This window comes from Bison bison, unplaced genomic scaffold (genome assembly GCF_000754665.1).
Source record: "Bison bison bison isolate TAMUID 2011002044 unplaced genomic scaffold, Bison_UMD1.0 scf7180017864492, whole genome shotgun sequence".
Lineage (NCBI taxonomy): Eukaryota > Metazoa > Chordata > Mammalia > Artiodactyla > Bovidae > Bison > Bison bison.
Genome location: NW_011495051.1, coordinates 3428717 through 3443284, shown reverse-complemented (window position 1 = coordinate 3443284; position 14568 = coordinate 3428717). Strand labels below are relative to the sequence as shown.

Below are 14568 nucleotides of genomic sequence, written 5' to 3'. Positions count from 1 at the left end.
CTGCCACCGCCCCCCACCCCGCCCCCCACCTCTGCCTGGCTCAGGTCAGCCCCTATCAGGAATAGGATGTGGGTGGAGACTTCCCTACAGTTGCTGCTCCTGCCCTGAGCTTAGGCCGGTATAAGGCCACCTTGCCAGACCAAGGGAACCTGGATGAAAAAGAGAGAGGCCACCATGTCCTCTCAGAACCCAGAGCGAAAACAGAGGTAGGTCCCCACCCGACCCGTCCTGGGCAGAACGGACACCTGTTCCAGGTCCAGACATTGGCCTGCAGGCTGGAGCAGACTGACACTCAGGCTGCTCCAAAGGACAGACTCACTCCCGTATGTCGACATAGAAAATGCATAATGTGAGAGTTGCAAGTTAGTTTTATTTAGGGCAAAATGAGGACGGCAACCTGGGAAACAGCACCTCAGATAGCTCTGAGAGACTGCTCCAAAGAGGCAGGGGTGGGAGGTCAGTATAGAGGGAGTACATGCAGTCAAGCCTATATATATATTTTTTTTTTTTTTTAATTTTTTTTGGTAGAAGCTTTCTGCTAGTCACAGGGAGCACTCATCACTAGGAAGGATTTTAGTGCTTTTCTAGATATAAGGAGATACAAGGACTGGGCTCATAAAACTAGCTCTCAAAATAAGCACCTGAAGACCTGTCCTGCCAGTTGCCCCCGCCCACTGCCACCTCACCCTTCACCCCCGAGCACAGAGCGCCTCATTTCTGCTCTCCACCCTGAACTCCTTTCAGGGGGTGTTGAAAATCAGCAGCTGCAGCAGCACGAGATTTAATCCTTGTAGTGGTAGATGGTGGGTGTCAATTTGTAGTTGACACGTACACACAGCACAGGAACCCCAAGTGGTCCATGGCTTGTAGCAACCAAGGGTGTTCAGGTGGTCTCTAGTGCTGCTGGGCTTGGGGCATCACTGTTGGAGGGCCCATGAGGAGCAGAAGCCCCAACTGTTTCCCAAGAGGAAACAGTTTTCTGCTTGGGAGAGTCAAGAAAGCTTTGTGGAAAGGAGGGGGCATTGGAGCTGACGGTTTGCAGGATGAATAAAAGTTTGTGGGCTCTGCCTTCAAAACACGGAACCAGGGAGATAAGAAATGACCCAGAAAACAAGTGAGAGCAGAAGAAATTAGCAAGTTAAACTGCAAATAATAGCGCATTGAGGTTGGACTGGCAATAGGAAAGGGTAGTATTTAAGGATCAGACTAAGAAACTCAGGCTTTTGTAGAATTATAATTCTTCCTGGAACAGGAGTTACTTCTGGCAGCTCTGGGGGGCGGGGGGAGCGAGGGTGGAACCTAATAGAGGAAGTGACTCCATTATTCCAGCCCAGCAAAGCAGTGGCAGGGTCCGGGTTGGTGAGAGTAGAGATGGTAAGAAGCAGGCAGATTCTGGGTGTATTTTTATCTTGCTGGGTATCTAATATCTTAGTTTTGACTTATTAAGCTCTTTTTTGTCATTGCCTGCAGCCTGGTGGGCTGGGACTCCCATCTTTCTAGAATCTTCCTATTGCTGCTATTTGTAGTCTCAGCCCAGGGGCTCACCCCAAATCCTGAAGCCTGTCTGGTGTTCTCCTCGGTCAATGGCAGCTCCATCTCCTGCCAGCCACCTGCCCAAATCCCCCACAGCCTCCCAGCTGACACCATCTTTCTGGCTGTGGAGTTCTTCAACCTGACTCAGCTGCCTGCCGACTTCCTCCAGGGCGTCCCTAACCTCCAGGAACTCCACCTTTCCAGCAACCAACTGGAGGACTTCTCCCCCAAGTTCCTGCTGCCCGTGCCCCAGCTAAAGGTGCTCGACCTGACCCGCAATTCCCTGACCGGGCTGTTCCCTGGCTTCTTCCGGGTCTCGGCTGCCCTCTGCACCCTGGTGCTGAAGGGAAACCAGCTGAAGTTTCTGGAAGCCTCATGGCTGCACGGCCTGAAAGCCCTACGACATCTAGACCTGTCTGAGAACAAGCTCCACTCCCTGCCCCCTGGGCTCCTGGAGAATTTCACCGACCTGCTCACCCTTGACCTTAGCAATAACCAGCTGCAGACATTGCCCCCTGACCTTCTGAGGGGCCCCTTGAACTTGGAACGGCTACATCTGGAGGGCAATAGACTGCAGGTGCTCGGAGAGGGCCTTCTGGCACCCCAGCCAAAACTGCGCTACCTCTTCCTGAATGACAACAGGCTGGCCTCGGTGGCAGCCGGCGCCTTCCGAGGTCTGCAGAAACTGGACATGCTGGACCTCTCCAACAACTTGCTGACCACGGTGCCCACAGGCCTCTGGACCTCCCTGGGGAAGGCTGCCAGGAACCTCAAGGATGGCTTTGACATCTCTAATAACCCCTGGGTCTGTGACCAGAACCTGGCCGACCTCTATCGTTGGCTGGTAGCCAATGAAAACAAGATGTTCTTCCGGAATCACACACGCTGTGCTGGCCCTGAGGCCTTGAAGGGCCAGACGCTCCTGGCTGCGGCTGAGTCCCATTGAAGCCTGGGGCGGGGTCTGGGGCTGGGGTGGGGAGACAAGTCTTCATAGGCCAGTGCACCCCACTTAGCAAATAATCCCCTCTTCTAAGGGTGAGACTGGGCTTCCCATAGTTTCTGGAATCTGTTTCGTCCAGGCTTCCAGAAACACGCCTTGAACCTTCCTTCTTTATTGCCTTTGCTCATGCTGTATCCTCTTCCAGAAATTTCTTTCCCCCTGTCTCTCAGACCTCTTGGTCTCTGGCTCCTCCAGCCTGCCCTGGCCCCACACTGAAGTTGTGTCAATCTGGCTCTGTCTCCCCTCTTTGTGTGTGGTTTTCTGAGTGCAGGACCTCGGACTGGATTTCCTTTTATCCAGCATCACTCAGCTTGGAGTCAGACTGTATTGTTGTTGTTAAGCCCTGTCTGACTCTTTGCGATCCATGGGCCAGGCTTCTCTGTCTTCCACAATCTCCTGGAGTTTGCTCAAATTCATGTCTATTGAGTCAGTGATGCTATCTAATAACCAGATCATCCTCTGCTTCCGCCTTCTTCTCTTGCCCTCAATCTTTCCTAGTATCAGGGTCTTTTCCAAAGAGTTGGCTCTTTGCATCAGGTGGAGCTTCACTAATAAATAATTGTTGAACAAAAGTGGATGGTTTCATTGTGCTCCTTGCATCTCTCAAGTAAAATTCCTAGGTCTCCAGGATACAGAAGGAGGAAAGGAGAGGTATGCCATGAAATCCCAAATGGATAGCCATTGGGATTTGTTCTCCTCCTCCCCTCCCCATCCCTGGATTTAACTGGAAATAAAACCTTGACCATTGCCCAGGGTGTCATTTTACCAGTGGATTCCTGCCAGAGCTTGTGTCCTGGGGAAGGTTTAAATTAAACCTGATTGCTTCAGGGCTCCAAACAATTTTTCACGCTGGCCTGTGATAACCAGGGAAGGGTAGCTGCCCAGGGCAAGCGTGGGAAGGCTGGATGGGGCTGAACAAATGGGCAGGGGCCCAGGAGACTGTGTTTTCACAGCTCTGGAACCTCAGGGCCACCTGTCAACACAATGTTGTGTTTGGTGGGGCTCAAGGTCAGACTGGGGGGGTCCTTGGGATGTTTGGGGCATGCTCTTCTTTTGCATTTCCTTGGAAGGAGGGTCATGCCCACGTGGGTGGTCATTCCAACTGTGGCAATGAACCCAAGGGTTCTGGAGTCTGGCAGAGCTGGGTTTGAATCAGATCCCCCAATCGCTGGGTGAGCCAAGGCAAGTGGTTTAAACATTTTTATTTTTTATTTTTTTGGCAGCGCTGTGCGGCTTACCAGGGATTGAACTCAGGCACTCTGCAGTGAGAGTGTGGAGTCTTAACCACTGGACTGCTAGGGAATTTCCTGATTTAAGCATTCTGATCCTCACTTTGCTCATCTGTAAAATGGGGATGGAAAGGAATGAGCCAATCTCTCTCCTGGCTTAGTTAAGTGGCAGATTTTTAAAAGCAAAAAGAAAGACCTTGAGGACTTGCCCAAGGTCACTGGGTGAAGAGTTTAGGGGGCTGTGATGGCCCTCCACCGTCTCTGTAGCAACAGCAGTGAGGGCCAAGGAAAGTAGCTCAATTCTTGTGTAGCCAGCGTCCCCAAGTTGCTATGACAACTGCGGGGCGCTCTGGGAGCCCCTAGATAGAGCTGGGGGCCTGGAGGCCCGCCCAGGGCACGCCCCCTCATGGCCTCTCTCCATTGGTCAGTCCCCCGCGGCCCCGCCCCCAAGTCGCTATAAGGCGGGCGGGGCAGCCTGGGGGCGGAGACTGGAGTCCGAGTCTAGGGTCTGTGGCTGAACCTGGGGGCTGAAGCTGAACGCGCCCAGGTGAGTGCCGCGCGGGCGGCATCCAGGACGGCCCAGTAGATCCCCGGGGACCCCAGTGAGTGGGTGGACGGGCTAGCGTCCAGCGGCTTGGTAGGAGGTGGGGTGTGATAGGCCGCAGCAGGTGGCTGAGACCCTTGTCCCAGTTGGCAAAAGCTCAGGACCCTGTTGGGCGAGGACTAGGGCTCTGAGGATGCAGGGGTGGGGACAGGGGGAGAACTGCAGGCGGGGAGTCTTAGGTCGAACTCTCTCTCTGAGTCTACTTAGCTGAGTGACCTTGGGACCAGCATGGATCTGTTGTGTGCCTCAGTTTCCCTGTGTGTCAGACTGGACTGTGAGTTTACTGGTATTCTGTGGCTCCCACTCCACCTGCATCCCGGCGGGGGGCTGCTTGCACGATTCCATCCCTGGGCTAGGGGTAACAGAGATCTCCTTCACTTTGCAGAGGAGAAACCAGCCCACACAGGTGAAGGCATTTGCCCAAAGTCACACAACAGGTAATGGTAGGAAGGACTCGATCTTGGGTGTCTCTCCCCACAGAGCCCATGCTTTGAATCACTAACATGCCCCCATCCTGCCAGAGGTTTTCTGAAGTGAAAGTGTTAGTCGCTCAGTCGTGTCCGACTCTTTGCAACCCCATGGACTACAGCCCGCCAGGCTCCTCTGTCCATGGAATTCTCCAGGCAAGAATGCTGGAGTGGGTAGCCATTCCCTTCTCCAGGGGATCTTCCCAACCCAGCAGGTCTCCCGAATTGTGGGTAGATTCTCTACCATTTGAGTCACCTGGGAAGTACGCACCTACTGTGTGCAGTGCCCCGTGCATGCATTGTCCCTGCCCAGGATGCTCTGAGGTAGGTATCATCATTTTCGCATCTTGTAGATGAGGAAGCTGAGACCCCAAGAGGAGATGAGACTTGCCTGGGTCACCGAGCCCAGCCGGACAGAACCCAGGGCCTGGGCGGGAGCTGGGAGGGCTGGCATGCAAGGGCCTGTCACTCTGTCCTGCCCCCCAGGGTGAACCTGTTTGCAGTAGGCATGTCAGAAGACGAGGCGGCTCAGGCCCCCGGACCCAGCTTGTGGGAGCAGGATCAGCAGGTGAGGGGCTGTGTCTCCCACGGAGCTCAGCTCAGGAGAGGGTAGGGGGACAGCCCCTCAGGGGACAGTTTCAGACTGGGTCACCCCCCTCGCTTTGAGCACCTTGCTCTGAGGGCATTTTGGACCATAGCTGGGGGAGGGCCATTCTACCCATTTCCCAGAGGGGCAAAGTGAGGCCCAAGGAGGAGAGTCTCTCCAGACACTCCCAGCCAGCTTACCTGGCCTCTGCTCAACTCTCTCCCTCTCTCTGCCTGTACCTCTCTGTTTCTGTGTCCACCATCATGGCACTCTCCACAAAACAATAACAACAATAATAGCATCAATCACAGCATACAGTCTGCATCATTCACTGCTCCAAGCGCTTCATGTACAATGAGTCCTTGAATCCCCTTCACAGCCCTAGAAGCCCCTTTCACAGATAAGGAGACTGAGGCACAGAGCAGTTCACATAGTTGCCCAAGTCCATACAGCTCGAAAGCGTTGGAACCAGAACTGAACTCAGATGGTCCAGTGGCTATGCCCTTTGTGTGTGTGTGTGTGTGTGTGCGCGCGCGCGTACGCGCACACATGCACATATGTGTTCAGTTGTGTCCAACTTTTTGTGACACCAGGGACTATAGCCTTCCAGGCTTCTGGAGCAGACCAGTTCCTTCAGAACTAGCCCTGCTGTGTGTCTGCTGTTGGGAACTAGAGCCCTAAACCCCTGCATGAGGGTCTCCATTGTCTGTAGGCAGCTGCGCTCAATACACTTCCTCTCCCCCTCATCCTGGCCCAGAGAGGATGAGCGGGCTCTCCAGCTGGTGGCTGAGCCCCCCACCTCCACCTGGGACCCCTCTGATGCCACCCTTTCCTGCAGAGCGTGGTGCAGCGCGTGGCTGCCCTTCCCCTGATCAGGGCCACGTGCAGCGCAGTCTCTGAGGCTTACAGCGCCGCCAAGGACAGACACCCGCTGCTGGGCTCCGCCTGCCGCCTGGCTGAGCACTGCGTGTGTGACCTGACCACCCGAGCCCTGGACCATGCCCAGCCACTGCTCAGCCACCTGCAGCCCCAGCGTGAGTTCCCCCGGCTAGCGTCCTGAGTCCTCTGCTTTTCCCACTGCCCTGCCCTCTCAGGCTCCACTACAAGGAGCCCCCTGAGTTGAATGTGCCTCTGCAGTCCTTTTATCTTTTTGCCCACGCCCCTTATCATGTGAGGTCTTAGTTCCCTGACCAGGGATCAGACTTGCACCCCCTGCAATGGAGGGATAGTCTTAACCACTGGACTTGCCCAGGGAAGTCCTGCAGCACAGTATTGCCTAAACTGTGTGCCTTTCGTCTGCCTGCCTGTCTGTCCCCACCCACCTGCGTCACCCTCTCTGGGTCGTTCTGCCTGCGCCATCTTCCCCTGTTTGTTTCCCATCTTCCCCTCTGTTCCCCTCTTATTTGTCCCTCTGTGGTTTGATCACCTGCCCACCTGCCCTTAGCTGTTTCTGTGTCTGCCCCTTTGGTTCCCATGTGTCTGTCTCACTGTCCTCCTCCCTTTGACTAGCCTGATGTGCCTTGGGTCCCTCTGCCTGTCCTGTCTCCCTCCCCTGTCTGCCCCTCTAACCCGGCCCCACCCATCCTGAGCCTGTAACCAGCTCAGGGGTCCAACCCAGGGGTGTGGTGGCGGGCAGAGAGACCCCTGGTCTTACATCTGACTGAGGAAAGGGATCACCTGAGGGTCCCAGCCCGGGGCCTCCCTCTCCCTTCTTCTCAGCTGGTTTGTGTGATCTTGAACCTACTTGCTGAGGTGTCTGAGCTGGACATGGGTGAGCATGTGCTCATTTGGTGATGCCAGCATTTGGTGCTGGCAGCACTGATGGGAGAGCAGAAGCGGGAAGGGCAGAGAGGCAGGGTCCCGCCTGGTGGCCCACCCACAGCCTCAGGGCCCCCAGCCCCTTGCAGGGGACCAGCCAGGTGCCCTCTCCCTATTTCTTTTCCCCTGTGTGTGTGTCTCTCTCTTTTTTCCTGTCTCTCCCTCCAGCATCCCCTCCCTCCATGACTCTCTGTGTGTCCCTAGTTCCCTTGACATCTTCCCGATTCTCACTCCCTGCCTCTCTGTCTCCAGTGGCCACAGTGAATGATCTTGCCTGCAGGGGCCTGGACAAGCTGGAAGAGAAACTGCCCTTTCTCCAGCAACCTTCGGAGACGGTAACCCCCCCAGCACCGCCAGATCATGTGGGAACCTATGTGGGGGTGGTAGAGGTGGGAGTGAGAAATGCAGCCTCCTCCCAGACCCGACTTCGATACCTGGGCCAGGACCCAGTCAAGCTTCAGTCAATTTGAGACACCACCAGCCAGATGAAAATTAGATGTCAATTAGAGACCCATGTTAACTGAGCACTTAATATGCGCCAGCTGGTGCTAAGCCTCCCTTCAATAACGCCATGAGGGACAGACCTGATTTTCTCCCATTTTATAAAAGGGGTGGGACTTCCCTGGTGGCCCAGTAATTAAGACTTCTCCTTCCAATGCAGGGGGTGTGGGTTCGATCCTGGATTGGGGACCTGAGATCCTACATGCCTCCTGACCAAAAAACCAAACCATAAACAGAAGCAGTACTATATAACACATTCAATAAAGACTTTAAAAATGCTCCACATTAAAAAAAAAGAAAAGAAAAATCTTAAAGGGGGGGAAATAGTGGCCCAGAGCCAGGCAAGGGCCAGGGGTCCTTGCCTCACAGCCCGCTGGAGCTGGGGGCAAGGGAAGGGAAACCAAGGCTGACAGCACCTGGAGCTCGGCCCCTCCTGCCAGGTGGTGACCTCGGCCAAGGGTGTGGTGGCCAGCGGCGTGACAGGCATGGTGGGCCTGGCCCGGCAGGGCCGCCGCTGGAGTGTGGAGCTGAAGCGATCTGTGAGCCATGCCATGGATGTCGTGCTGGAAAAGTCAGAGGAGCTGGTGGACCACTTCCTGCCCATGACTGAGGAGGAGCTCGGTAAGGCCAGCAGCCTCCCCATTCGCCCCTGAATCCTCCTGCCCAGGGCCCACCTCTAGAGGCTACAGATCAGAGAGGTCCCAGACTCACCCAAGGCCACACAGCACATCAGCAGGGAACACAGGGTTCCAGTCCACTTCCATGGCTCCTGGGCCACATCCTAGTAGAAATCTGACTGCCCAGACCCTCGAGAGTGTACTGGACTTGCAGACTGGAGGGCCACAGTCTCAAACTGGTGACCCTCCAGACCGTGGCGCTCCATATTGCAGTATTTGCCCTGTGCAGTGCCTTTAAAATGGTTTAATTCATCACATTCATTTAAAAATCAGGTTTCTAGGGACTTCCCCTGGTGGTCCAGTGGTTAAGAATCTGCCTTGCAATGCAGGGGACGCAGGTTTGATCCCTGGTCAGGGACTAAGATCCCACACGCCTCAGGGCAACTGAGCCCACATGATGCAACTAAGACCCAAGGCAGCCAAATAAATAAATATACATAAAAATTAAAATCATATTTTGGGGATTTCCCCAGTGGTCCAGTGGTTAAGACTCTGCCTTCCAATGCAGGGGGCTCGGATTCGATCCCTGGTCAGGGAGATGAGATCCCACATGCTGTATGCTATGACAAAAAAGAAAAATCAGATTTTTGCCCTACAAAACCTGATTTCTGGTATGCCTTGGGGGGAAAAAAAAAAAAAAAACTTGGGTTGAATAGCGTCCTCCCCTTTACATGGTTTCCTTAAACCCCACCATTCTTCAAGATTCTACATCTTGTCTTCTGGCCCTGGACACAATCTGACTTCTCAGGCCTGCTTCATAGCGCTAGAGGTACATGGAGCTGTGCTCCCTCCTTGGCAGAAAGGCTGTGAAGCGTTATTTTTAAAGTTTACTTTATTTTTTGGCCATGGGGTGCAGCATACGGGATCCTAGTTCCCCAATAGGGATTGAACGTCCCTGCAATAGAAGCACGGGATCTTAACCACTGAACCACCGAGGAAGTCCCTTTGAGGCATTTTTGAAGCACCTATTGTGTGCCACGCACTCGTAATCAATTCTTTAATGTTATTAGCTCCATTTACAGATGAGGAAAACCGAGGTAAAGAGACGTAGTATTCGAGTAGACTAGTTCTGGTTGCCTCTGTTCGAATCCCAGGTCAGCCTCTTATACTCTGTGGGACTTCACCTCTCTGTACCTTGGTTTTCCTCGTCTGTAAATAGAACTACTAATCTTGTCTACATCGTAGGGTTTGGGGATGGTCAAATGAGTTGATATTGTAGAAGGGAACTATAAATTTGGGAGTACCCACCCCCACCCCCGTGTCCTGGCCTGCTAATCCACCCAGGAGCAAAGGGCGTGGCCACCGTGACTCCCTTCCCTCTTCTGTCCTCCAGCGGCGCTGGCGGCGGAGGCTGAGGGCCCGGAAGTGGGCTCGGTGGAAGAGCAGCGGAGACATCAGGGTTACTTCGTGCGCCTGGGTTCCCTGTCCACGCGGCTCCGCCACCTGGCCTATGAGCACTCTCTGGGGAAACTGAGGCAGAAGAAACACCATGCCCAGGACATGCTGGCCCAGCTGCAGGAGACCCTGGAGCTGGTGAGAGCTCTCTTCCCCACCCTGTGATGCAGGCCAGCGCGCGTGGACTGAGTCCCAGCCGAGTCTTGTGCTAGTCTGAAGGTGGGGGTGGAAGCGTGTATGTGCAGGGCTGGGGCAGAGGAGGGACCCGGGGCTGGAGGCAGTCGGTGGGGCTCAAGGCTCAGCCTGGAGAGGCTTGGAGGGGCTTTGTGGAGGAGGGGAAGTAGGACCTGGAATTTACAGGTGGTTAAGGTAGACCATTACTTTGCCAACAAAGGTCCGTCTAGTCAAGGCTATGGTTTTTCCAGTGGTCATGTATGGATATGAGTTGGACTGTGAAGAAGGCTGAGCGCCGAAGAATTGATGCTTTTGAACTGTGGTGTTGGAGAAGACTCTTGAGAGTCCCTTGGACTGCAAGGAGATCCAACCAGTCCATTCTAAAGGAGATCAGCCCTGGGATTTCTTTGGAAGGAATGATGCTGAAGCTGAAACTCCAGTACTTTGGCCACCTCATATGAAGAGTTGACTCATTGGAAAAGACTCTGATGCTGCGAGGGATTGGGGGCAGGAGGAGAAGGGGACGACAGAGGATGAGATGGCTGGATGGCATCACCGACTTGATGGACGTGAGTCTGAGTGAACTCCGGGAGTTGGTGATGGACAGGGAGGCCTGGTGTGCTATGATTCATGGGGTCGCAAAGAGTCGGACAAGACTGAGCGACTGAACTGAACTGAACTGAAGGTAGGCGAAGGGCTTCCCAGCTGCTGCTGGTGATAAAGAACCCACCTGCCAATGCAGGATATGTAAGAGATTTTAGTTCGATCCCTGGGTTGGGAAGATTCCCCTAGTGAAGGGAGTGGCTACCTACCCTAGTTTTCTTGCCTGGAGAATTCCACGGACAGAGTACAGAGGAGCCTGGCAGGCTACAGTCCTCGGCGATGCAAAGAGTCAGATACAACTTTCATTTTTACTTTTCAGGGTAGATGGGAAAAGTGATGAAGGTACCTCAGGTTCTCTCATCACCAACCCCAGTCTTCCCCAGAATTTAGGTTCAAGTTCATAACCCAGCTTCTCCCCTCATTGTGCATCCTTCCCTCTCCAGAGGAACATGTTCTCTGGGCTTGATAGGTTCAGATGCCCCCAACCTGCTCCTCCTGCATCCTTCTCCTCATCTCAATTGATGGCAACCCTGTCCTAACAAGGGCTCAAGCCAAAACCTGGGAATCACCCTCAACTCCCCTCTTCTCCATCTCCTCTCCCACATCCGACACATCAGCCAGTACTGTTAACTCTGCCTTCAAAGTCTACCCTAAACCCGCGCACATCCTCCCCTTCCTCCACCTGGGTGCAGCCCCGGTGATGACTCACCTGGTCTCGGTTTCCCATCCTGGATCCCACAGTCTGTCCTTCCTGAAGTAGCCACCAGAGGGCACCTGTGAGCACCAGAGTCGGCCAGTTTCGTTGCACATAATGTCCTCAACAATAGACTGGGAAAGACTAGAGATCTCTTCAAGAAAATTAGAGATACCAAGGGGGAATTTCATGCAAAGATGGACACAATAAAGGAAAGAAATGGTATGGACCTAACAGAATTAGAAGGTATTAAGAAGAGGTGGCAAGAATACACAAAAGAACTATACAAAAAAGATCTTCATGATGCAGATAACCACCATGGTGTGATCACTCACCCAGAGCCAAACATCCTGGAATGTGAAGTCAAGTGGGTCTTAGGAAGCATCACTACAAACAAAGCTAGTGGAGGTGATGGAATTCCAGCTGAGCTATTTCACATCCTAAAAGATGATGCTATGAAAGTGTTGCACTCAATATGCCAGCAAATTTGGAAAACTCAGCAGTGGCCACAGGACTGGAAAAGGTCAGTTTTCATTCCAATCCCAAAGAAAGGCAATGCCAAAGAATGTTCAAACTACTGCACAATTGCACTCATCTCACATGCTAGCAAAGGAATGCTGAAAATTCTTCAAGCTAGGCTTCAACAGTACGTGAACAGAGAACTTCCAGATGGTCAAGCTGGATTTAGAAAAGGCAGAGGAACCAGAGATCAAATTGCCAACATCTGTTGGGTCATAGAAAAAGCAAGAGAATTCCAGAAAAACATCTGCTTTATTGACTACGCTAAAGCCTTTGACTGTGTGGATCACAACAAACTGGAAAATTCTTCAGGAGATGGGACTACCAGACCACCTTACCTGCCTCCCTGAGAAATCTGTATGCAGGTCAAGAAACAACAGTTAGAACTGGACACGGAACAACGGACTCATTCAAAATTCGGAAAGGAGTACGTCAAGGCTGTATATTGTTACTCTGCTTACTTATATGCAGAGTGAAGTGAAAATGAAAGTCACTCAGTCGTGTCCAACTCTTTGTGACCCCATGGACTATACAGTCCATGGAATTCTCCAGGCCAGCATACTGGAGTAGGTGGCTGTTCCTTTCTCCAGGGGATCTTCCCAACCCAGGGATTGAACCCAGGTCTCCCATTTTGTAGGCAGATTCTTTACCGGATGAGCCATTGGGGAAGCCCCAGAATACTAGAGTGGGTAGCCTATCTCTTCTCCAGTGGATCTTCCCAACCCAGGAATCAAACTGGGGTCTCCTGCATTGCAGGTGGATTCTTTACCAACTGAGCTATTAGGGAAGCCCCTAGTAGCGAGTACATCATGCAAAATGTGGGCTGGATGAAGCACAAGCTGGAATCAAGATTGCTGGGAGAAATATCAATAATCTCAGATATGCAGGTGACACCACCCTTATGGCAGAAAACGAAGAGGAACTACAGAGCCTCTTGATGAAAGTGAAAGAGAGGAGTGAAAAAGCTGGCTTAAAATTCAGCATTCAAAAAACCAAGATCATGGAAGCCAGTCCCATCACTTCATGGCAAATAGATGGGGGAAACAATGGAAATAGTGACAGACTTTATTTTCTTGGGTTCCAAAATCATGGCAGATGGTGACTGCAGCCATGAAATTAAAATATGCTTGCTCCATGGAAGAAAAGCTATGACCAACCTAGACAGCATATTAAAAAGCAAAGACATTACTTTGCCAACAAAGGTCCATATAGTTAAAGCTATGGTTTTTCCAATAGTTATGTATATATATGAGACCTGGGCCATAAAGAATGCTCAGTGACGAAGAATTGATGCTTTTGAACTGTGGTGTTGGAGAAAACTCTTGGAGAGTCCCTGGACAGCAAGGAGATCAAACCAGTTAATCCTAAAGGAAATCAGTCCTGAATATTCATTGGAAAGTCTGATGCTGAACCTGAAGCTCCAATACTTGGGCCACCTGATGTGAAGAACTGACTCATTGGAAAAAACCCTGATGTTGGGAGAGATTGAAGGCGGGAGGAGAAGGGAATGACAAAAGATGAGGTGGTTGGATGGCATCACTCACTTGATGGACTTAAGTTTGACCAAGCTCCAGGAGTTGGTGATGGATAGGGAAGCCTGGTATGGGGCAGTCCATGGGGTTGCAAAGAGTCAGACACGACTGAGTTATTGAACTGACTGAATGTCCTCAAGGTTCAGCCCTGTTTTAGCCTGTCAGCACTTCCTTCCTCTTTAAGGTGACATAATACATTCATCCCTTGGAATCTGTGAGAGGTTTGTTCTGGGACCAACCCCCACGGATACCAAAATCCACAAATGCTGAAATCACTTCTGTAAAATGGCCTAGTGTGGTTTTCCCTCTGTATCCCCTGGGTCTGCATCTGTGGGTTCAAGCAACCCCAAATCATGGTTCCATTCACAGATGGAGGACCCACAGATATGGAGGTAGACTGTGTTCTGTTGTATGGATGGATCACAGTTTATTTCTATTAATCATCTCATACCTGCCCTGTCCTGTGAACTAAAGGCACAGTGCCCCCCCCCCAACCAGGACATTCACAGGGGGACAAGGGTCATGACAGGAGAGCATGCTGGATGCTGTGAGACCCAGAGGAGGGGTCCAACAAGGCTTGGGGGGCGGCAGGGCTTCTTGGAGGAGGCAACATTTACAATGAACTGGAGTGAACCTGGCGGGGAGGTGGGTGGCGGGGAGCGTGTACCTGAGACACCAGCCTGGGCAGAGGGCCGGCAGTGAGTCTGAGCTTCAAAACTTTCAGGTCACAGGTTTTGGCTAAGGTCAGGGAAGAGAATAGATGGGTCAGCCAAGCTGGATCAGCAGGCCATGAAGATTTGCATCCAGTGCTTTTTGAGGCCAGATCCAGACTGGGGCCCTGGTTCCCCCAACTCTCCAGCCCCTCCAGCTCTGACTATCATGGTCCTGGTTCGCACAGATCCACCGCATGCAGTGCGGGGTGACCCCCATCACCCCCGCCCGCCCCGGGAAGGTGCACGAGCTGTGGGAGGACTGGAGCCAGCGCCCCCTAGAGAACGGCCGGAGGCGTCACAGCCAGGTAGGATGGCGTGGGGGATGGGTGGGGGATGGGAGGAGGAGGGGAGGGAAGAGTGGGCTCTGGGTAGGTCCAGGGCTGCCAGGCTCCAACCAAGTGCTGAGGTCAGCTGGCAGCTGGTTGGAGTGTCTGCGGGGAAACTGAGGCAGACGGGGGTCCCGGCAGGGGTCCATCCGGGACACTGAGGCCCCGCCCCTCCGCTCACCACCAGATCGGAAGAG

The 14568-nt window shown here is 52.9% G+C and overlaps 2 protein-coding genes across 2 annotated transcripts in view; both read left to right on the top strand.

Moving 5' to 3' along the window:
- Positions 1-83: 83 nt before the first annotated feature.
- Positions 84-3274, top strand: LRG1 (leucine-rich alpha-2-glycoprotein 1). The gene is made up of 2 exons (XM_010828157.1): positions 84-206; positions 1471-3274. The coding sequence occupies exons 1-2, from the start codon at positions 154-156 to the stop codon at positions 2477-2479; spliced, it is 1062 nt and encodes a 353-aa protein (XP_010826459.1). The 5' UTR covers positions 84-153; the 3' UTR covers positions 2480-3274.
- A 977-nt stretch (positions 3275-4251) lies between these two features.
- Positions 4252-14568, top strand: part of PLIN5 (perilipin 5) — an 11429-nt gene continuing 1112 nt past the window's right edge. Inside the window, exons 1-8 of the mRNA XM_010828156.1 lie at positions 4252-4309; positions 4752-4803; positions 5320-5401; positions 6258-6453; positions 7490-7572; positions 8179-8359; positions 9749-9948; positions 14231-14350. Coding sequence (XP_010826458.1) covers positions 5342-5401; positions 6258-6453; positions 7490-7572; positions 8179-8359; positions 9749-9948; positions 14231-14350 — 840 coding nt within the window. The 5' untranslated portion in view covers positions 4252-4309; positions 4752-4803; positions 5320-5341. The remainder of the gene's footprint in view (positions 4310-4751; positions 4804-5319; positions 5402-6257; positions 6454-7489; positions 7573-8178; positions 8360-9748; positions 9949-14230; positions 14351-14568) is intronic.

Bases quoted from the DNA above. Each gene is read 5' to 3' on its own strand.
- LRG1 (XM_010828157.1), top strand. From the start codon at position 154: ATGAAAAAGAGAGAGGCCACCATGTCCTCTCAGAACCCAGAGCGAAAA. The intron at 207-1,470 runs GTAGGTCCCCAC...CATTGCCTGCAG, and splicing joins AACCCAGAGCGAAAACAGAG to CCTGGTGGGCTGGGACTCCC.